General features: G+C 52.3%; 1 protein-coding gene across 6 annotated transcripts in view; it reads right to left on the bottom strand.

Moving 5' to 3' along the window:
- Positions 1 to 23,876, bottom strand: part of SLC39A11 (solute carrier family 39 member 11) — a 321,511-nt gene that overhangs the window by 58,598 nt on the left and 239,037 nt on the right. For all 6 annotated transcript variants that reach the window (XM_032322350.1, XM_032322348.1, XM_032322349.1 and 3 more), the window contains one exon: positions 3,221 to 3,290. In XM_032322350.1, coding sequence (XP_032178241.1) covers positions 3,221 to 3,290 — 70 coding nt within the window. The remainder of the gene's footprint in view (positions 1 to 3,220; positions 3,291 to 23,876) is intronic.

Below are 23,876 nucleotides of genomic sequence, written 5' to 3' on the forward strand. Positions count from 1 at the left end.
CCCGCTAACCAAGTGTTTGGGCTCTTTTCTGTGATTTGCAGTAATGTCACACCGAGGTCACAGCCTGTGGTCCGAGCGGTGTTGATCTGGGGGCGCTCTGACCTTCTCGGCGGCACACAGCGCTCTCCTCAATTTTGGGATACACGTGCCTGTGTGTGCTTCAACACGATGGAGATTTTCTAATCGCCAGGTCGGGACCCCACTTCTGTCCGTGGCGTACCCAGTGCTCACTTTTCATGTCTTCTCAGCGCCGAGAGGGGAGCCGTAAGCCCTCACCAGGACGGCGGTTTTGCCTCCCCCCACCCCGCCCCATGGTTCTTAGCCGATTGGAGACTTAACGAGGCCAGGTGCGTGCAGACACAGGGGGGTCCTAGCACCCTGGGGCGCCGTTTCTCTCCTTGGGAACCACTGACCTTATTCTTTATGCGGCTTCTGCCTCCAAGTCTGTTTTGTCTGACTCTAAAACTGCCACCTGTGTGGGTCAGCGTGCACCTTGCATCTTCTCTCCTGCCTTTGTTTCCAACCTTCCCGTGGCCTGCATTAGGCAAGCCGCCTCTGCACCACTCGGAGCTGGAATTTTATCAAGCAAAACCTGTCTCTTTTACGCGACGTGCTTAATCATCTGATGACTTAGCTCGTGCGCCCACCCTCTGGCATTATTTGCCTGTCGCTTTCTTTCTCCTTCTCCCTCGCTCCCTTTCGTCCGCCCGCTGGTCCCTATGCTCCCCTGGAAATTCAACTGAACCGTGAGCCAAGGGCCGAGAAAGTTCACAAGCCCGGCCTGGGGGTTGCTGTGCGTTTCCCCCCACCCAGGAGTAAGATCACAGGCATCTGGGAAGGAGGAACCCAAAGGACCAACTAGATGCGGATCTCTGGGTGGGGGAAACCGGGCTAAAGGGTGGGGTCTGCTTGAGGGACAGCCTCTGGGCAGAAGGGCCCAATGTCTGCCACAGGCCGTGGCTGGGAGTGGGTGCAGGGCGGGGGTGGGAGCACACCCCAGCAGCTCATTCAGCGGGGGGCTTGGGAGGCTGACAATCCCGGGGCCTCAGCCCCTGCTCATCCCAGTGGGAGGGTCCTGTTGCGGGGCTTACGTAACTCCGGGACAGCCTGCTCAAAGGGAAGAGAGGAGCCGGGTTGGAAGGGTTTTTGCTCTACTTTCTTCAAAAATACTTATCAAGATGAACAGAGAGTACAGGTGAGAGAAGAGAGGGCCATCCAAGTTGATATCTTGATGTGCCCGGGGGACACGGTGCCCCTGGACTGAAAGCCTGGCCTGTGAGCCCAGGGCCAGGGGTGGAGGGTGAGTGTGGGGGAAACAGGGCTGTCACCTGTGGGCCATAGACTTATCACAATGTGTGCAGTGCCTGTGCCCTGGGAGGACCTGGCCTGCAGATGCTTCCAGGGCCAGTGCCTCGGGGCTGCTCTAACCCCCTGGCCCCAGCTCCCACAGACTCTCAAGTTTCTCGTGGTCTAAGAAAAGCCAAATCCACACACCGGTCCGACCCTCTCCCACTGCCCGAGAAGAGCAGTCTGCCGGGCATTGTGAGTCACCATTCGCCCGATGTGGGTGACATTGCTCACATTATGCAGTCCTCCCCCGCCCCCTGCATCTACCTCTCGTTTGGTTTTCACAACAGACATCACGGTAACAGATGATGCTGGAGTGACTTGCGAGCCTGACAGGCGGGAATGAGAAGCTGAGAACAGGGACAATTTCGACTTGGAACATGCCAGCCCACACTCACGTCTGCGGCTTCAAGGAGCACACATGTCCCCTAACACGCAGCATTAGAATTTGAAGATGGGCAGAGATGACACCTAACACACAGGGACCCCGCGTCGGTTGAGGGAATAGCTGGACGGAGGTGATGGGGCAGAAAGAGGCCTCACGTGGGTCTGGCTGCCCGGGAAGCGCGCGAAAGGGGCTCTGGGAGAAGTGAGTTCCTGACAAGCACGGGGGACAGTCGATCACCCGAGGAGGTGGGGCCATTGCCTTGGGGTGGGGCAAGGGGTGTCGATGTTGAGATTGCAGTGAAATGAGCTAGATGTGGGGGTTCGAAACCAGCAGCCCCTGTGCCACCTCTGTAACATGAGTTCCGTTTTTAAAATAATTGTGCCTTTCGAGAGTTCCCGCACTGCCTAGCTGAGGCTCGCCTCCGTCCTCACCATTCCCAGCTGTCTCCACCCGATGACTGTGTGCACACATTTTTGCGCCCCTCGGTCTCTTGAAGGCACCTGACTTGGCCAGCCTTGGACGGAAGGCTCCCCCCACTCTCCTCCAGCCCGAAGGTTGTAGTATTTATGGTTCTGTGGATGCAGGGGGACCATGTAGAATCCACCTCTGTGATGGCTGAAGGATAAGTCCCTTAGGGGGTCCCAAGGCTGTAGCGTCATCTAAGCCCCGTGTAATGCCAGGGAGGAGGCAGGGGAGTAGAACTTACAAGGTGTGGTGACCGTCTATGGAAATGAGGCGTCAGAGACAGAGACAGCCGTGAATTTGGTTAGGTCGGTGGCGGGGCAAGGGGGGGCCGGGGAAGCGGCTGTGCGGGAGCGCAGATGGAGGCAATGCGCTGAGCACAGGATCCCGAGAAACATCGAAGCGGACCTGTCTGCAAGGCAGCTGGACCCGGAGACGAAGCTCCGGAGAACAATCTAGGCTGAAGACCTTTGTGGGCATCACCAGCAAACAGATGGGAAATAAAGTCTCGGGAATGGAGGAGCCTCCCCGAGTGGGGAAGAAAGTGGGGAGAAAGGGTGCCCCAGCGATGGCTCTTGGGCAACACAGACATCTGAGAAGAGGCCACGGGATGGAAGCCCTCAGGAGAATCTGCAGAGGAACCGACGAGCACGGGGGAGCCCGGGGGGAACCAGTGCAGTGTCCGGAGAGAGAAAGGGGGTGAGCTTCGAAAGGAGGGAGCAGCAGACAGCACCGGAGCTGGCTTTGTTTTTTGTGTGTGGGGTTTTTTTTGGTGTTTAGTCTTTATACACTTAAAGAATTTGGGGGATGCAGGTGATTATACGCGCGTGGGTGTTTTCAAAGTGGTTGCCTGTCAGATAGCTCCTCTCACATACGGCGTGCGCCTGCTCTTTGACGGAGCTCCTCTGTCAGGGAAGCCTACCTGACCTCGCCCCCACTTCCATCCGTGGGGCTCGGGGTGCCCATCCAGGTAAGACGCACTTCAGAGCACCCCGTGCCCTTGGGCGGCGGGTGCTGGCTCACCTGGCACTCTCGAAGGTGGCAGATGCTGTCTTCCCTATGGCCCCAAATCCAACGCCGACAGCGAGACCCTCTGAAACAGACATTAAAAAAAAAACACAAAAAACCGTGAGGGGTTAGGAGCAACTTTCGAATGAGGCTCATTGCCCTCACTGTGTTGAGTGCGACCGCTTGAGGCTATCCGAACAGAAAATCCGCACAACCGGAGTTTCCGCTGGGGGTTGGTCGGCGACGGTCTGTGGGTCAAACCAAGCCCGCTGCTTATTTCTGTTCTTAGCCAGCTAAGAATATTCACATTTTTAAATAATTGGGGAAAAAAAATCAAGGAAAGAATAGTATTTCATGACACATGAAAATTACATAATTTTAGTGCTCTCAAGTGGCACACCGCCATGCCTGTCGGTGGACAAGTTGTCTATGGCTGGTTTTGCACGTCATCAGCAGAGAAGAGTAGCTGTGACAGAGACTGTATGGCCCAAAGACCTAAAATGTTTACTGTCCGGCCCTTTGCAGAAAGAGCTTGATTACTGACTCCTGAGCTAAACACAGAGGGATTTATTTTCTCAACAAACACGATACCCAAGGCTGATGGGGTAGCCCAGTGATGTCTTCCCAGACGTCTGAGGAGCCATCTTGAAATGGTAGACAGTCCTAGTCTATCTCCTCTGAGACGGTGTGGCTATCATCTAGCTTAAGCTTGGGGAAAGACAAGATGATTCCTGAAGCCTTTCCAGAAGGACTAGCGAGCCTTCCAAGCTTACCAACACCCTGACCCTGATCACATGTGGAGGACAATGCTGGTCTATAAGAACCTGACGCAGAGGGACACGTTATGGAAAAATGGAACTGGCCTGGGATCAGAGGGGTAGTCCCATGAGGTTAAAACACTTCCTGATATCTGTGGGAGAGTTTAGAGGCCCGTCTGAATCAAGGCTGGAAAGGGGACTACCAATATTGGTCAGAGTCAAGAAATAAGGGGTTTGGGGGCCAGGAGGAACTTCTGTGTTGTAAAGAGGGAAGAGGGGAAAATCAACCAAGTGAGAAGGGCTTGTCTTCTTTTAGGATTCACTGCCTCTTTGAAAGGCCTCTTTTTGTCCTGTTTCGTTTCATTGGGGGCACACTGGGCTTGCGATGGTGACTCTAGGAGGCACGCGGAGACAAAGGACTCCTCAGACTGGTCCCATGTTAAGGCCTAAGAGCTCGCCTATAACCCAGTCTGGGTCACCAAGAAACTGCAGTGGGGTATGGCGTTCACAGACCCTGCTAAGGCAGAAAGCGCTCTTTTTGCCTCATTTTCCCCTCTGTGCTTCAGTCTTCTGGGCGGGGGGGCTTCCTGGAGGCTATAGCCACTGGAGGTTGCTCACTGAGAATTTGGGATTCTGATACACCGTATTTCGATGCTTCCCATATTTCTCATAATGACTAATGACGACATACAGAATCCTAGGACTTCAGAGGGGAGGAAACCCCATGGATCATGTGGCATGACTCTTGGGCCACTATCAGACTCAGACTTCAGGGGTCTGGGGGAGTGTGTTTCTGAAACCAGACAGCACCCTTCCAGCACGCACGGCACGCAGCGTAGCCAACCGCCGACAAGCCCCCGAGACAGGGCCTCTAATGAGCTCTGGGGCTGAGACGGCCAGCCAAGCCAACACTGCCAGACGTTTCAAAATTGAGCTTTTAAAAATGGATTTATGTTTGTTTAATTTTTAAGGCTCCTAATGTAAATTTTTCACAAAGGCCGAGCTTCCATTTAGCATGTCTTTCCCCTGAGATGAATCTGATTCTATATTAAGCTTTGTATTCAAGACCTTAGTGTCACTGTGGTCTTTCTTTTGAGAAATGGGAGGGCCGGTGGCCACTTGCAGCCAGACGCTGGGCTAGACACATGAAGAAAAGGTGGGACTCATCCCCTCTGCTTCCCCAGTGGAGAGGAAAGGTGAGGGGGAGCTGGTCTGAGAGCCCAGGCGGGCTCTGATTCTGAGGTCCAAGCTCTTCCTTTTCCCTGGCTGTGCGTTCTTTTCTATCTCTTTCAGAAATGTCCTCTGAGGGTGCAGAGGAAACCACAACTCCAGGGAGGGCCTTGGATGCACGTTCACCATCTCCAGATTTGCCTGATGTACCCGACAAGCTTCCAGGGGCTGGGTAGTGGGGAGAGAGGGATTTCAGGCTGGGCTGGGAGGCTATGTCTGGGGGTTCCGGGCATCCTTTTCAGCAGGATGGAGGGGCGCCTGGGTGGCTCAGTGGGTTAAAGCCTCTGCCTTTGGCTCAGGTCGAGATCCCAGGGTCCTGGGATCGAGTCCCGTATCGGGCTCTCTGCTCAGCTAGGAGCCTGCTTCCTCCTCTCTCTCTGCCTGCCTCTCTGCCTACTTGTGATCTCTGTCAAATAAATAAATAAAATCTTAAAAAAAAAAAAAAAAAAAGGATGGAGGAAGCCCTTTTTTATGCATCTTCTGAGTCTCAGAAGCTGGAGGACCTCGATTTGCCTCCATCTGGCCAGTCTCCTACCATCAGCAAGTCCACTGTTTACAGACGAGCTGTTCTCAACTCTGTTTCGTGCCAACACAGCCGAGACCTCAACCCACTCTCAGAGGTAACTGTGGGTCTCCGAGGCAGAGAGCTTCACCAGGGACCCCTGCTCCTCTCCCCCGCTCCAGGTGTCAAAAACTAGGGAGGGCCTAAGGGGTGTTTTACGACACCAGAGGGCATATCCCTCCCTTCCTTTGAAAAAAATTTCCTTTTCTAAACTATAAACAACAGTTGGTCTACTCTTTTGTTAAAGATGTTGCTCTAATTAGTCATTTTAAGTAAATGATGGTGCAGACCAGAGGCATGGGACCTATATTAATTAGCAAACTAAGGCCTTCCTGTTATTTGGAGAAAGTCCCAGCACTCTAACATAAATGCCCTCAGTAGCTCTGGCAGGTTGGGCAGGGGAGTACCCAGTTAAGGCAGGAGAAAAAGCAGCCACTCCCAGGGACAGGAGCCTCGAGAAGCAGAGCCAACCCTTGAAATCTCAGGCCCCCACTCTCCCCCGCCCCCACCCTGCAGACCTGCGCTCGCAGCTTTCTCCCAGGGGCGGGTGGCAGGAGCTGGCTTCTGAATCCCTGCCCCAAAGAGGTTTGGCGCAAAATGAATGCACAGTCCCTCTGCCCCCACCCTGCTGCGAAGAACTGCAAAATGAGCCCGTCCCTCCTCTTGGCTCTGCCCTGGGCTGGGGGGGCGAGGGGGACACATTCTCCCAGCCCCCAAAGCGCAAGCTGCCATGGGAGGGGAGGGGGCCAAAGCCCTCCCCCCCCCACCCCACCCCCAACCTCCGCCAGGGGAAGGAGAGGCAGTGGGCAAAGGGAACACAGTGGCTGCCCTGTCTGAACGTAGGATAACACCCCGGAGAGAAACCAACGAAAGACCAAGACAAATTACCCGCACGGAAGGAACATAAATAAGAGAATTAAGGCAGATACTTGAGATCCACAGATGGTAGAAAGAACCCGCTGGGTGGAAAAGGAGCAGAGGAAAAAAGCGCCGACTGGAGCTCACACCCCAGGTGTCCCCCAAAAGTGCAAATTAGGAAGGTAATTAAGACAAGAAACCAAAGTGACTGGAATATTATCAGGAAGCCACTGGCTGTCTTCGCACCTCCTGCTATTAACTCGGTGCAAAGAGATCAGATAAACGCCAGCCCTGTAGTGGGGGTCTGGATGCAGAGCGGCGAACAGGCTCCGCGGCCCGGCCCACCCACTCCTCTCTTCTGCGGGAAGGAGGGGTGTGTGGAAGGGCCTGGGGTGGGTGGGCGGGGAGGGTGTAGGGGACGGAGGCGGGGCGCGGGTGCCCATCCCTCCAGCTGCCCGCCCTTCCGAATCTCCATCCTTCCTTGTCACCCACTGGGGAAGAGAACAAAGGAGTTGCGACTCAGGTCCTGGTAGATGGCTCAAGGGTCCTAGAAAAATGAAAGGAAAACGATGAAGTGCTCAGAGCGGCTTCCTCACTGTTGACCTTGCGTCAGAGGAGGCTGGCCTGGGTGTCGCCCAATGCCAAGTGCCGTCCCTGGCCTCTGGCCACTAGATGCTGGCAACACCCGCGAGGGGTGCTAATCAAAATGTCTCCAGGCACGGCCACATGTCTGTCCCCTGGGGAAAAACCGTACCCTGTTGAGAACCACCGGCCTCAGACCAAGAGGTACTCTTCATCCGTTTTAAACTATTCTAGAACATTCTAAGAGTTTAAGTAGGTGGTAGGAAAGTGAACAGTTAAAAAGGAGTGTCTTGGTCCATTGGGGCTGCCATCACGAAATGCCATGAACGGGATGGCAGATAAGTCACACGGATCCATTTCTGGATCCATTTCTCATGGTTCTGGAGGCTGGGAAGCCCAAGACCAGGATGCTGGCAGACGCGATCTCTGGTGAGAACCTGCTTCCTGGTTCAGCGACATGTCCTCACGTGGTCAAAGGGACAAGGACCCTTCATGAACCTCTGCAGTAAGACACTGATCCCTGAGCTCCACTCCTGTGACCTAAGCATCTCCTGATACCATCACATCGGGTGCAGGATTTCCACGTATGAATTTGGGGAGGGCACAAACACTCAGACCACAGCAGCCAGTATTTTCTTTTTCCATCACGGGCTCACCACTTCTTCACTTTCAAAGTCACGGCCGGTGTCGGGGGTGGGATGGTGGGGGAGTTCGCAGGTCTTCTGCAGCAGACCTTGCCAGCCTCCGAAACGGTGACATCTGTGACATTTCAGTGCTGCCTGATGGTCACGGCTATCAGGTCTCGCGGGGGATGGGAGGGAACGCCAGGACAGGAGTGCTGATAAATGCGGTATCTGGTTCAGCAGGGCAGCTGTGGGGACACGCTTCCTCTCCCTGCCTGGTTACGCTCCTCCGCACGTGCGCAGAGCTGTCATGTGGTCTCAGCAGAGAGATGCTTCTGAAATACAATCCGGGTGTCCAGGGGCACTCAGGGCAGGGCTGAAGACGACGGGGGTCTCACGTCCCTGCTCTGGGCTCTGCGACTGTCTCCCAGCAACTCCTGATCACAGGCCTCTGGGGTGGCTTTCGTGCTGGGGGCTCTTGCCGGGCTCGCCGCGAGCTGAAACCTTGTCTGTTCACGTCTGCGCTGCTGAGAAGCCTCAGTTCTCCCTCCGGCATCCATGCTGTTCCCTCCCTGCATCTCAGGATGGCCCTGCGGGGGCCACGGGATCTCTGGGGTTCGCGCCACTCGGTGCTCTGGTGGGGTCTCTGGCAGATGTGCTCGTGCTATCAGTTCTAGACAGCACAGGCAAAAGCCGTCAGAGAAGGTCAGCACAGAGACGAGCAGGAAATAAGGGGGAGGTTAGGACGCTTTCTCCTGGACTTACAAAGTATGAAAAGTAAGACAGCGGCTCCCATCCCGTGAGGGCTCAGTATTATTAAACAAGGCCACAGGGGCACCTGGCGGGCTCAGTCCGTACAGTAGGTGACTCTTATGTGCAGGGTTGTGAGTTCGAGCCCCACGTCAGGTATAGGGATTACTTAGAAATAAAATCTTAAAAAACCAACCAACAACATACCCACCACCGATCCCAAAGGTGGAGAAATGATATGAAATAGGATGGCTTCCTTGCTCTCATCCCCACTGAGGACAGAACAAGAGGAGATGACTCTCCAGTTGCTGCCAGAGGCGGGGAGAAATTACCTTGAGGAAGGAGGGCTTTGAAAGGTCTGACCACAGGGACATTGAGACTGTCATTCCCTAAGAGAAGAGGGGTGACTGCAGCGGCTGAGCGGTTCCCCAGGCTGAGATGTCTGTGGATGCTGAGAGCAGGCTGGGCTGAAAGGAATAGTGAGGTTGGCATTGTCAAGGTGACCCTTCTGGCCAGATGACATGCAACTTTAAGTATGGGCTCAGTCCTGGGAGCGAGGTCGAGCAACCACATACCACATTCCCAGGTCCTCGTGGGCTACTTACTGAAAAACAGAGAGGGGCACCTGGGTGGCATAGTTGGTTAAGCATCCGATTCTTGGTTTCAGCTCAGGTTATGATCTCAACGTGCTGGGATCGAGCCCTGCGTCAGGCTCCATGTTTAGCGGGGAATCTGCTGGACAATTCTCTCCCTCTGCCCCTCCCCTGCTTATGTGCTTGCTCACTCTCTCTCAAAAGTAAGTAAATTTTTTTTTAAAAAAAAAGATAGAGATATAACCATCTGGAACATCCGTAGTTGGAGGGGACCATGTGGGCAATGGGGGCCGTGAGGAAGGGGGTGTGCCCACTCCCAGTGGCAGCGCGAGCCTCCAGGGCTGCTGGGTGAGCTCAGTGCTGATTCCTCCCTGTTCTTGCCCATTTGGGCACCGTCGCTGGGCCCGGAGAGGGGCAGTGTCCATCACACTCCAGGGGGGTTTCCTGGCCGTAAGGGCTTGCTTCTGGCTGTCGGGAGGGTTGACCCATCTGGCCTAGACACACCTGCTGTCTGTATTTCTACTCTGAACCCTCAGCTTGGCTGAGCCTTCTGGGGAGACTGGCCCACAATAGGCTGATTCCCCCACTTGGCCCGTCCTTGGCCGCACACAGAGTTCCAGCAGAAAGGGAAACCAGGAAGGTGGGATTTCTGATCGTGTTACATGTTCACGTAACAGGATGTTGGTACAACCAGCCACGTACTGCCACAGGATCCCCGTGGAGCCTGGCAACCGCCCTGCGAAGGAGAGAAACGATCTCCTTAGGGTCGTTTTTCTGAAAAAGTAGTTCGACTCACTTTCTAATACGGATGACTAGCCAAGCTATTCGTATTGGGTAAAGTCAAGTGCTGGGAAAGAAGAGAAACACAGGTGTTCCAGAAGAGTCCAATTTAACACACCTTCCTATAGACGTCAATAGTCGTACCTTAAGAGTTTACTAAGAGATCTTGATAACTGAAGAACTCCAACACGGGTCTCCCTCTAATTATAACAAGCACTCCGTAATTAATGTTTGCAAGTGTGCTTTTTAGCATATTCTACTGTCTCCAATGAAAGACTCAAAGAAACTGCTTTCCTGAGACGCTGCCCCCTCCCACCCCAGCAGACGGCAGAGAAGGAGGCCTCTCATTGGTAGGAACGAGGAGAGATGATACAGCCACATCTTTAAATAGCAAGTGAAGGCACTTTGTTTAATACCCATGTCCAAGAGTCAATTTCAATTTGCTTCAGTTTTCAGCAGCCAGACAAAGATCAGATCCCCGTGTTCCCATGGAGGAAAAGGGAGGGAATGTCTCTGCTGGTACAGATAATGCTGAGCTCTTCCAACCCACAAGCCCTGCGTCATGCCCAGACGCAGGCCTCTAGCCAGGTCCTCACCCTGCACCCCTGCGGCCACAGTGGGCAGTGCCCTCCAGCTAGAGGATTAACCTGCAGGCCCAGGGCCAGACCAGGTGTGCAGCAGAGGGTCAGACCAGGTGCGGTAGTGGGGTTAGACCAGGTGCAGTAGAGAGGCCAGGCCAGGTGCTGTAGAGGGGCTGGGCCAGGTGCAGTAGAGGGGCCGGGCCAGGTGCGGTAGAGGGGCCGGGCCAGGTGCTATAGAGGGGCCAGGCCAGGTGCAGTAGAGAGGCCAGAGAGCACGGTGGTCTCTGCTCTCTGAGCCTCTGCCCAGTCACCTGGTCTCTGAGCTTCCTCTCCCACTTCCAAAGCTCTGGCATGTAGGGAAGCATCTGGTTGCTCAGATCTGACCAATTCACACTACTTAAGTACACAAGGTTCTGTTCTGTAATTTCCCAACAACTCCTTGTGGGGCTTCGAGAAGCACCGAGAACCTAAGAAGCTCCACAACCACGACCAGGCAGGACGGACACCAGGCAGCCCAGGCGTGGCCGGCGTCGAATGAATTCCCGGCACAAGCATACCCACGATGGATGGGCTCATCTGAAGCCGGGAGTGCAGTTCCACTACATGCTGCCTGACCCCAGGCACTGAGGAGGCCCCCAGCACCGCGCCAGAGTCTGAAGGCTCCCTCTCCCCAACTCCCAGTCGGGGAAAACGACGCTGAGGTGGGACAGAGTTCCGGGACAGAGGCGGGAAGCATGGACACAGCCATCCCAGGGCACCATCCCTGTCTCAGAGTTTCACAAACCGCTGGAAGGAAGTCACAGCAGGAACTGAGCCCGAGAACCGGCCCCCGGAAGCGTGCGCTGCGGACAGCACACACACACGGACACACAGCTAACAGCCCAGCGTCTCATGGACTTCTCCCCACAAAGACTGGGGACTCCTGGGAACAGGCGAAGCCAGGGGATCAGCACGCCAGGGTCGCTGCTCCTGATTCCATGGGAATGACCCTGGCCAGAGGACCTCGCGGCCCTAGGGAGGCAGGAGGTAGCTGACCCCCGCTGCCCTCCCCGTGTTCTGTAAGAAGGGTCCCGTCCACGGAGGGCAGAGCTGCCTTGCCAAAGGAACAGGCAGCCTGGGGCCCACCTGCCTGCAGGAGTGGGTGCACCCGTAGGCCATGTGTGGGGTACGGCAAGCTCTTGGACATGCTTGAATGCGGGACCCTCGGAGGTAGGAGGTGGGGCTGACTCCTGGTTTTGCAACTCATGTGGACCGGAGGCTGAAAGAAATGGGGGAGGGGAGAAGCACTTAAACCCCCCTGAAGGACTTACAAGTGAAATTAGGGTCTGGCAGCTCTTTTGGGATGATGGATGACCTAAGGCACGGGTTCATGTACCCGACTCCCACCCAAGTATTTCTAACAGCCAGGCAGGGGGTGACGGCTCAGACCACACAGCTGTGTTCTGCTCCGCCGACCGCAGGGAGTGTAAAACAATGCCTGTATGAAGGCAGGGGCCGTATCTTTCTTAAAGGGAGCAGCAGCATTTCACAAGAATGTAAACAGAGGAGGAAAATAACTGCCTGCCTTCTCCACCCAGCTCTGCCATCGCCATGTGCCCAGGGGCGGCTGGTGGGCTCTGCAGTGTGGGCGGTCACGGCCATTATGTGTGAACCCACCCTCTGGCCAGGGAGACTGTGTATTGGGCATGGGAAGAGAAGCGGCAACAGATAAGGCAAACTGGATCCTGGAAGTGTCTGTGTCTGTCTTTCACTTAGCCCTGAAGCTGGAGTCTGGCTGCCCCTCCGTACCTCCTGTGGGTATGCGAGATACGTCAACATCCTTTCAATACCCCACTATTTTCCTAAAGCCGTTTGGGTTCTCACTCTGCAACTTGTAGCCAACAGACTCAATAACTAGGCCAAAGCCTGCCCTAGGTGCTCTATGTTGATTATCTAAATTGGTCTAATCTAACCCTAATTTGCAAAACTGATATTGTTATTGTTGTTGTTTTTTTCCAGAGAGGTGAACCAGGGTTCAGAGTGGGCAAGCAACACACCCAAAGTCACACAGCCCTTAAGAGGTTTAGCCTACACGTTCCTAGGCTTTTTCATAGCGCGCCCCACTGACTCCTCTGTTTAGTTGACCATCAGGCCTCCTCTCCTGCTTAGGACTCAAAGGACTGAGAGTGGCATTAATGCCAGCAAGAGTACCCACTGGGGCACCATATTTAATTTAATCTTTTCAAGAACCCCACGAGATGGGTACTGCTCTTAGCCCTTTTAGAGACATGGGACTGGTATCTAAGGCTGCACGCGCTCTTCCTTGCCCATATAGCCTTCCATGACTCCCACTACCACTACTTCCGCTGCGACTATCTCCGTATATTCGAATATCCTTTTCTTTTCCTAAGACTTTAGGTGTATCAAAATGTTCCATTTTATATTCCTTTTTTTTAAAGATTTTTTTTATTTGACAGACAGAGGTCACAAGTAGGCGGAAAGAGAGAGAGAGGAGGAGGAAGCAGGCTCCCCACTAAGCAGAGAGCCCAATGCGGAGCTCAATCTCAGGACCCTGGGATCATGACCCGAGCTGAAGGCAGAGGCTTTAACCCACAGAGCCACCTAGATGCCCCTCATTTTATATTCTTACTTTGAACCTAAGAAATGGTTATTTTAAGTTATGCTATGCACTACTTTTTAACCAAAGCAATACACCTACAAGTGGAAGAAAACATCATGTTCAGCAAAGTCTAAAGTAATAAATCTCCCCATGTCCGCTCCCTACCTCTAGTTCCACACTTAAGGGGCAAGGTACTTTTCTAAGTTCTAGCTTCTCCATCACCAGTGGGTACCACTGTAACTTTACATAACTTTAAATACTAATACCTTTGTTTCTTTAATGTATCACACTCTTGATGTAGCTGGCTGACAGCCCTGCTGCTTTCTACTGTGCTCAGCCTTGAAAAAGTTGAAGAATTCAGAGTCCTTTCTTCCCGCCTCTGCTGTATGAAAGCTGTCCCATTTGGTACTTGTTCTGCAGATACAGCTCATCTAAGGTACATTCCCAGGTCAGTTCAAAAAATGGCAATCCAATAAAAACGGAGTTTACGATAGTGGGGTGCTAACGTATGTTCTTTACAAACCAGGTTGCTATTGCTTTAAAGCCTAAAGCTTTAAACTCTTCCCATTTGAAGAAAATGGTCCGAGGAATCAAGGCCCAATGGATTCTTTCTTGATTCTTTCTGGCGACCGTCTTATCTTCTGGATATTAATTGAGTAACTTTCTTCCTTCCTTCCTCACTCTTTCTTCCCTCCCTCCCTCTCTTTCTTTCTTACACATATTTTTTTAAGATTTATTTGACAGACAGAGATCACAAGTGGGCAGAGAGGCAGGCAGAGGGAGAGGAGGAAGCAGGCTCCCCGCTGACCAGAGAGCCCGTCGTGGGGCTCGATGCCAGGTCCCTGGGATCATAACCTGAGCCAAAGGCAGAGGCTTTAAACCACTAAGCCACCCAGGTGCCCCTCTTGTTTCTTTTAATGGCAGTAAATACAAATGTCATCAAATTTACCACTTTAGCCATGTTGAAGTGTATGAGGTCATTCACACACTGGTGCACTGGCCACCACCACCTTTACAGAACTCTTTTTCTCCTGTGAAACTGAAACCAGTCCCCCATTGAGCACTAATTCCCATTTCCCCCTCTAGCCTGGTCTCCATCAACCACCACCCCAGCTCTGTCTCTATGATGTGATTCCTTTAGTGATCTCATGTAAGAGGAATCACACAGGGACGCCTGGCTGGCTCAGTCAGTGAAGCGTCTGCTTTCGGCTCAGGTGAAGGTACTGAGCACTGCTCTGGGCTCCACGCTGGGGGGGGGGTGGGGAATCTGCTTGTCCCTCTCCCTCTGCCCCTCCCCCCCACGCTCACTTGCACTCTTGCTATCTTAAATAAATAAAATATTTTAAAAAATAAGAGGAATCACACAGGCAACTTCTCCAGATGCCACGTGTTCCTTCTTCATTCTGTTACGGGGTGTCCTTGAGCCGGTGGGTGAATGCTGATAAACTTCGGAGTCTTTGCCATGTGTAAAAGTCAAATTTTGATTTTGTTTCATAACTTCATAGTTTGGCCTGATAGGAAATTCTAGGTCCCAAATGACCTCTCCTCAACATCTCAAGAGCATTGTTCCACTGTCTTCCAGTATCCAGGGCTGCTGCTGGGAAGTCTGATGTTAATTTAATTTTCAGTTCCTTGAAGTTAAACTGATTTTTGTCTCCAGAAGCTCTTACATGTGTTCATCTTTGTTTTGGAGTTTTTAAATCCCACCAAGATCTGTCTGAGGGGGAGGCTTTGTTCATTCATCCGCAGGTTTAGGTGGGCCCTTTCAATCTGCAAGTTGTGCGTTCTCTTTAACTTAAATATTTCTTGGCATCTCTACTCATATTTTACATCTTGGACTTTGTGTCTGTGAACTAGAGAATTGTTTTCTACTTAACTTCCCTGATGACCAGCTTGGCCTTTCATCCAGTCTATTTAACTTGTCTATTTAACTTGAAAACAAACAAACAAACAAACAACAACTTTATGGCATTCCCACAGAGGGATGCAGTGATGGTGTGAACTGGTTTGATTCACACACAAGGATGCAGTGATGGTGTAAGCAGGTATGACTCACACACAGGGGGCACAGTGATCATGTGAAGGGGTGTGACTCACACGGGGATACAGCGATGGTGTGAACAGGTGTGACTCACACCCATAAGGGTCCAACAATGGTGTGAGCAGGTATGAGCTCACACCCACTGGAATGCAGCAATGGTATGACTGACAGGGAGCCTGTGTAGACGTTGAGTGTGTACACACACAAATTCACACACAGACATGAGCAGAAACAGCTGCACGATGGCCTCAATGCATGAAAACAAAAATGTGGATCAGTCATCTGAATGCTAAGACACTGGGCTCCCCCCTCACAAAGCCCACCCTGTGTGTCCACACAACACCCTGATGGTGGGGCGGGGCCAGACCCTCATCTAGACTCAGTGCTGGTGTCTCTGACTAGGAAAACCAAGCTCCAGCCCGCATGTAAACTGCAGCTCTGAGGGAGAAAGAACTAAGAGGCAGCGGGGGTGGGGGGGGTGGGGGGGGTGGGAGGGGCCAGGAACTGATTTCAAGTAGCTGCTGGGGTCACACATGAGAAATGAGAAAGGCCGGGGAATCCATCTGAAAAGAATTTCAAGGAAATCTTTGCAAGTGAAGTGTTTATAACAGAGTTGGATGGAAACCAGATCACAAAGGGGTGAAGGACAAGGAATTTAGAGTGTGGACTCTAGATTCATGCCCCAGAAGAAGGAAGCTTAGCCTGAATGGCTCAGGAGGAAGCGACAGTGTCTTTAAAACCAGCACCCACGGGGCACCTGGGTGGCTCAGTGGGCTAAAGCCTCTGCCTTCAGCTCAGGTCATGATCTCAGGGTCCTGGGATCGAGCCCCGCATCGGGCTCTCTGCTTGGCAGGGAGCCTGCTTCCTCCTCTCTCTCTCCGCCCGCCTCTCTGCCTACTTGTGACCTCTGTCTGTCAAATAAATACATGAAATCTTAGAAAACAAAACAAAACAAACCCAGCACCCATAAGCAGGCGCGGCCCGCGAGCAGGGGAGAGGGGAGCCGGGAGAGCAGCCCTGGGTTTCCTGGGCTCCCACACCAGGTGGGGGACAGCAGCGGCACAGGGCACCACCCAGCAGAGCCACAGCACAGATGATCTCATAAATCACGGTGAAACATTTGGCCCACTTAAGGTCCAGTGTAAATGTCAAAAACTAATAAAATATGTAACTCGGCTAGCAAGGTGCTCAAAGCCTGGGGCCTTCTTTTAATTAATGTCAGATCTGATCCAAGACATTCCCACGACAGACTGGCAGGCACTGGGAGAACCCTCCCGGCCAGCTTCATCAGGAGGCCCCACATGCAGGCTGCCCTTCTCAGTCACATGGACGATCCGCTCTTGTGTCTGGCAGGTGAAATCCTGGTTTGTTTTTTTTTTTATGAGGGAGATCCAAAACAGAGGGGGCACTCCCAGAGCATCAGGGAGCTAAGAGTTAGGTGACAGCAGACGGTGACCAAGAAATTGTTAGTGATTTTCTACCAAAAGAATGAAAAAAAACCAGGTTATTAAAAATCTGGTTCACGAATCTCTAAAACACACAAACAGGAATGGCAATCAAGAGGAACCAGCATGGATTCATGAACAATTCATGTCACACAAAGTAGAAAACTCTTTTGACGCAAATGTAACTGGCAGAGCAGGGGAAAGCAAGGGATAGACATCGGTCACGTGTCTGGATGCCATCATCACTCCTGGTTCTCACCATACCATATGAACCAGACAAAACAATGCATCCTGGGGCGCGAACAGTGAACAGTGTTCACGACTGGTCAAATGACTACACTCAGTAGGTGTCAAGTTCACGAATTCGTGTGGCCCTGCAGGGAGAGCTGAGCCACACGGCTCGGCTATTGCTACTGTCTGTCCAGTGTGAATGTCAATAGCTTCGGTGGGGACACAGAAGGAAAACTTGGGAGAAGACGCAACACTGAGAACACTATACGCTCCGCAGACCCGCGACAGAGAAATCATAAAGGACGGACAATGAGGGAAGACACTTAGCTCAGATATGGCATCTAAGAAAAGCAGGGGTAACATCCCGCACTTGGGTATAAAGAACGGGCCAAGAGAAGACGGAGGTGGCCAGCCTCGGCTCTGTACAAGGACGTGCCCCTGGTGATCAGAGCTATCTGTACAGACCCACATGCCTCAGGAATCAGGGCTTTCCATACCAGAAATGTGTTGGCAGAGGCAGAAAACAGAACCTCAGGGGTGTCACGGTTGATATCGCTACGGGAAGTTCAGATATTTGACGTCTCCGCCAACCCTACATAATACGTCCCTGTATTGCTGTGAAACTTCCCATGGTGGCTGAAGTAGGGGAAAGGCCACAGGCCCTTTCTCTGCAGGCTGTGCAGGATTCACAGCAGACTTCAGCTCGGTGGACAAGGGGATTCACGGGCTTAAAACACCAAATGCCTTTAGAGGGTGCATGTCCCCTCCGGTCCTTGAAGGAGCCACCACTCCCTAACCACTTACGTCTGGCCCAGTCTCAGTCTCTATTCACCGGCCTGACATCGACAGGCTTTTCCTTCTGGAATACTGCTTTGGATGGGCCTTTAAGGTTATGTCCAGTAGGGGACATATTTCCAAATCAGCCCGGCACTGCCTAGATTTCTGGTCAGCAGTCTGGCTCGCCTGCAACCCACCGGGAATGATGGTCTGGGATAGCATTTCCCGAAGAGAATTCTGGGGACTGTGAGGTCTGGTGCATGTTTACAAACAATTCATGGATCTGCCTGTCAAATATATTTGACCCTAAACACACATCCACCCAAATATATATGGTGCATGTATATATGGGTAGATATGTATGTATACACATACACCATATGTATGTACACGTATGAACATATGTGCGGACAGAGGTGTTTGTGTACATGCACACTTCTCTGCATTTGTACATGTATGTATTTAGGTGTGCACATATATATGCACATAAATGTGTGGGTATGGAAGCAGAAGTCTAACCAGTATGCCCATTTTGTGACTCTCCCACAGAAGTAGAGTATGCAACTGTCCCAATGTCTTTGGCCATGGAATCCCTTTTTGCTAGTTTTCTTCACAGATCCCAGGATATATGGATTTTGTGGAGCCTACTTAGCACACGCTGCTTAGAAAAACAATCTCCATTCTGCCAAGAGTGCAGTGAAGATGTCTGCGCCGGTTGCTCCCTCCTGTTTGGGAAGTTGGGCCCTGGGCTGTAAGACAGACATGCAGCTGTGGTTCCCACGTGGGACACTGAGCAGCTCTGTGGCCATTCCGTGGCTCCATCTCTAAGCCCAACCCCCTAGAGCCCACACGCTATCCTCTCAGAGGTGCTGAGTGTGAAAATGGGGCTGATTTGGCATAAGCTTTGCCCCCTGTGGGAAACAATTTTAAAAATGCCTGGAGAAGTCAGTGGGGTTGATGGGATCACCACACGAGGCAGACTTTCATTTGGACAGAGATAGGGTATTCTTGATTGAGGAAGCCCGCAATAAAGCCCCCACCCCACGGCCACGTCCGAACCAGCTCTGTCAACTCACACCAGCCCCTGTGCCGCAGGTTGGCTCCACGGTCCGCCCTCCCCCTCTCCACTGGCGAAACCCCCAGAGTATAATCCAGCAAAGGCACCCGCTCGACGTATTTGACAGTTTCTTCTGCTTGAATCTCCTTCAACAGCCACGACCGCCCCTCTGTCACACAGCCTCGTGTCATCTGTTCCGCAGTCCTCACTCCCGACCTCATCTACAATGCAATGCAAACTGTAGTGTGCACGCCCCGGGTACAGTCAACCAAATGACGTCAACTAAAACATACTGACCAAGCTCTACCCCAGGCCTCCCAACTTTTCTGCTGAAGCATGTCAGCTTCTACATCTCACGTCCACACCCACTCACTGGCATGGAACACCAGGCCAAACCTCAGAGGAGTCACAGAAGGGGACAGTGATGTCTGTTGAGCACTATTTTTAAGCCCCTTTATTTTACATTTTCAGACATAATCTTTCCAATGACCATGGGAGGAGATACATATGATCAATGTCTGCATTTTAAACAGCCCAAAGCAGAGAGCAAGTAACTTGCTCCGGGTCTTACAAGACTCCCCACCCATGTCTGGGCAGCCCCAACCATCTGCTCTTCTCCATTTGTCTAACCTCCAAGTGTGGGTTTGGTTTAGAATTCACAGCCATCGCCACGCGAACCCAGGGACAAGGAGTTCCGTGTGTTGGCTGATGGCAAGGCCCTTACAAGCACAGAGACGCACTCGGATCAACAGGCACTGAAGGGCGAGGACAAAGCAAGAGGAAGGCAGCTCCCCGCTATTTCCACAATGAGGAGAGGAGAGCACAGGGAATCCGCTGTGAATCAAGGACGAGAGCTCCATTCTGGGGCCAGTTGTGAGTGGGTGTGGACGGGAGATGCAGTGCCGGTCTTCGGGGAGTCTGCGGTATTCCACAGATAACGAGCTGGCAACGCCCGGCCTTCTGGTGAGGACCCCAGGGTCTGTGGAGGAGCTGCTGCTGGGGCTCCCCTAAAGGAGTGGTGTGTGCTGCCATCACCTTGTTCCCTCGGACCCACCGCAGTCCTCCCACTATCTGTACGCAAACACAACGCCCCTCTTCAACGACAGACAGAAAACCGGAGCACCCGTGTCCCACTGCTCGCTGTGGCTCTTGACTTCTGGGCCCAGCTAGACTGTCGCTTGTCTGGGGTGAGGAAAGGGGTCCTGACTCCGGCAGACGTGCTCCTGGCCTGTCTAGGGGTTCTCTCCACAGGCTGTGGCTTTCAGGGGGCTGCTGTGGGGTGGGGGTGGGGACAGTCAGACCAGAATCTCCAGGGAGAGAATTCTCTAGGACGCACTCCGCCCACAACCCCAGAGGCACAGCAAACTCTTCCTGGACAGGAGTCTAGGGATGTGCCCTGTGAAAAGGCTTTCAGTGGGATTTAGATTCTCCTCCATGAACCATGCACCTCCGTCTCCTCCCTCACCTCCAGAGGAAAACCAACATCCTAGATCCACGTTTTCCAAACTGTGTTCCATGGAACACCAGGAACAACTTTAAAAGATCCAGTAGTCAAATACTGGGTTGAATCCTATGAAATTACTGCTACTTAAGCACCATATATATATTTTTTTAAACTATAAACCAGCAATTTCATCTGGCCCGACCTAATGAGTTCTGAAAACTTGCATAATCTTCTCTCGAAGATTCAGAAACCGTTTCAACATTTTAAAGGCTGTTTCATAGAGTAAACTGCATGGCTTTTTTTTTTCCAAACGTATTTGACAACGGAACCCTTTTATTAGGTGACAACCGCTACCTCTCTCAGAACCTCTGCTTTGTGGAACTCCTTTGGGAAAATATTGTCTGGGAGAATCAAAAACAATGAAGAGGTTTCTGAGCCTTTTGCAAAGCCGCCCTTGCCACTATCCCATCATTTTTATTTGAATAAAAGGAAATTCACTCAACCATGTCTTACGCGCTTGCTCTACACCCGAGCATTTGCTCAGGACTGGGTACACGCGGGAGCAGGCATGTTCTGGTCAAGAACAGTGCTCTCAGGTGGAATGGGCAGCATGGCTCGGAGGAGTCAGGAAGGTCTGCGAGGAGTTGTGAGTTTTGAGCTGGGGTTTCAGGGGATTTTTCCAGGTCAGGAGGCTGATGGCCAGTGCCCTGTCAGACCCAGCTCACCTGCTCGTGCCTCAGTGCACTGCCAGAGCCTCAAGGTCGCCAGGCAGTGTGACAACACACCGCTTGCTCCCACTGTCCCCGCCCAGCTGCCCTGGTAAAAGTCTATTCAATTTCATGTGGCTTCAGCACCTGATCTCCTTCAGGTGTGGTGCTATTATGCCACACACTCCCAAGTCAGAGTCCAGCGGGGACTCCAGGGTCACTAGCCACAGACCCCTTTGCCCTCTTCTTGTCCTTCTCTGAGCGTGTGCAGGTATCTGGCTCCGGCAGTTCCATGGGGCAGAGGAGGGGCTTTCAGGATGCCGACCTTACGGGGAGGTGGGAGACCATGTAGGGTCTTGGAAACCGTGACACAGAAGGCAGACAGTTTACAGGAGAGGTGCGCTGCTCTGCCCCCTTTGGTTTTCAAACCCTGGACCTTCCTAGCCAGGAAGCTGTGGTAGAAACAAAGGCAAAGCTCTTCTGTACTTGCCCAGGGCAAAGGGAAATTTCTGCAGCTTAGTGCAACGTTCCCTCACTTTCTCTTGGTTCATCCGTAACCATTATGGAAGGGGACGCTCTGAGTGGGAAGCACAGGAGTGGTTACGGGGCCTTGCCAGCCCACTTGTGCCCTTTCAATGCCCCTCTGCCACCCTCCCCCTGCCCCCCACGCAGCCCCAGGATCTCTCTTGTGCTATGAGAAGAACCTACATGGCACCACCAGTGAGGCAGCCCATGGATGGCTGGGGCTGGACACCGTGAGCAGGGGACAGGGACGGACAGAAGCTCAGGGGAGCAGGAGGGCCCGTTACCCAACTTCGGTGCTCCCAGCCCAAGAGTTTTGTTGGATCCGGCATCCTGGGGAGTTGTATTACATGTATACCATTTGTAGCCCAGAAATAGGAGAGAAAAATGAGTAACGGGGGTGGGAGCCGAGGCTCAGGTACAAAGTTCTGCAGCTCTGCCACAAAGGGTCACGTCCAGTGAGGGTGGAATCAGGTCAGGCTGGCTGGGGTACCCACCACTGGCGTGCAGGGAACCTTGCCCAGGAGCTCCGGGCAGCTGCGCCAGCCAGAGCTGGGGAGATTTCCTTTCAAATAAAATCACAATAAAAAGCAATATTGCCCTGCAGCCACAAACTTTTAAAAGCAGGTCAACTACAAGCTGGTTATTTTTTTCATCTGGTAATGACATATTTGTCAGTTTTATCTTTATCTCCGCGTTCTAAGGCTCTCCCCAAAGAGAGATTTTCTTTCTTTTTTTTTTTTTTCCTTCCCCTCCAACCTGCAAAGGACAGTGTGACTCAGGACTTGACCCAGTGCTGGCTGCAAGATAATGGAAAATTTTTCATCAGCCTCACGAGCCCAGACACCCCTCCAGCTATCAGCCTGTCCGGGATCCTCCACGGCCGGCAGTTAGGGGGTAGCCGGGGATCACCACGCTGCTCAGAGCAACTCTTGGCAGAAGAGGCCACAAGGCCTGATGGCAGGAAGTGGGACGTACATTTCAGAATGAGGGTAAGGACAAGTGGCCTCAGATCATTCACCAGCTGAGCACCCTTCAGTGAGTCCCTTTTTATGCAAGGGCCTCAGCACTAGGCTGGGGGGTGGGGAGTGGCAGCATCTCCCCTCCAAGGTCGGGGTTAGGATGCAGGGAGACAAAAGGTGTCCGAAAGGTTTCCAACTGTGAAGTACTATGTGACACAAGCCGTTACCACCATCCCTTGCTCAGCAGCTCTAAAGATGCAAAGACAATTATTCCCGAAGGGACCTTAGGCCAAAGCCACGGTCTAATGGTAGCCTAGTCGTCACTGGATGGAAGCAAACTCAGGGATTCAGTCATTTTAAACATGTCTTCTGAGTAAAGGTCTTATTTTCCAGTCCCTGAAACTCTTGGTTTTCGTGGGCTCACTTTTCTTCTAGAAAGAGGGGTAAAGAAACCACTTGATCATTCTTTATCTTCTTGTGGACCAAGGGCAGAAGAAGCCACTGTAGCCTGCATCCACCCAGAGAGGCCCCCCGTAAGGCCACCCGTGGATGGGGTGAAGCTGCTCTTCCGGGACCCTCACTGTGTAATGGTGAAGGTGGGCTGGTCAGGAAGTCAGCAAGGCCCCGGGGTCACAGACTCATGGCCATGGCGGGCTCAGCCCATTGCCCCCAAGCTCTCAAGGATGGACTCGAGAGGGTCGTGTTTGTGCCATGGAGGTAACTGGGTGCATGACTCTTGGCTTAGGTGAGGTCCTGATCTTAGGGTCGTGAGATTGAGCCCTGTTTTAGGCTCCACACTCAGGAGAGAGTCTGCTTGAGCCCCTCCCCCCCTCAAATAAATCTTAAAAAAAAAAAAGAAAGAAAGAAAAGTCACCATTTTAAAGTATACAGTTCAGTACCATTTAGTACATTCACAATGTTTTATGATCACCACCTCTGTCTGGTTCCAAAACATTTTCATTGCTCCCAAGCCCTAAGAGAACCAGTCACTCCCTGTTCCTCCCCTTTATCCCAGCCCTGACAACCACCAGCCCACTTTCTGGATCTGTGGATTAGCCTCTTCTAGACATTTCATAAATGCGATCACACAAGATGTGACCTTTTGTGTCTGGCTTCTGTCACGGAGATAAGGTTTTTGAAGCTTGCCCATCTTGCAGCATGTTGAGGAAACCCCTTTCTTCTTACAGCTCAGCCATATCCCTCTATATGGAAAACCACATTTTGCTTAGCCTCTCATCCACGGATGGACACTTGGCTTCCTTCCCACCTTTTGGTTACTGCAAATAGTGCTGCTATGAACACCCAGGTACAAATATTTCTTTGAACACCTGTTTTCAATTCTTTGGGGCATATTCTCAGGAGTGGAATTGCTGGGTTGATGGCAACTTTTGAAAACAGAAATCAACATCATTCTCCTCTGCTTTAAACCTTCCAGTGGTTTCCTGCTGCACTTAGGGGAAGTGAAAACAATAATCCGCACATCTGGCCTTGTCTATCTTAACTCCATGTTCTGTTTTCCAGCTACGTGGACTTTGCCAGGAGTCTGGCTTCCTCCAACAGCCTTTGGGC

Source organism: Mustela erminea, chromosome 18 (genome assembly GCF_009829155.1).
Source record: "Mustela erminea isolate mMusErm1 chromosome 18, mMusErm1.Pri, whole genome shotgun sequence".
Taxonomy (NCBI): domain Eukaryota; kingdom Metazoa; phylum Chordata; class Mammalia; order Carnivora; family Mustelidae; genus Mustela; species Mustela erminea.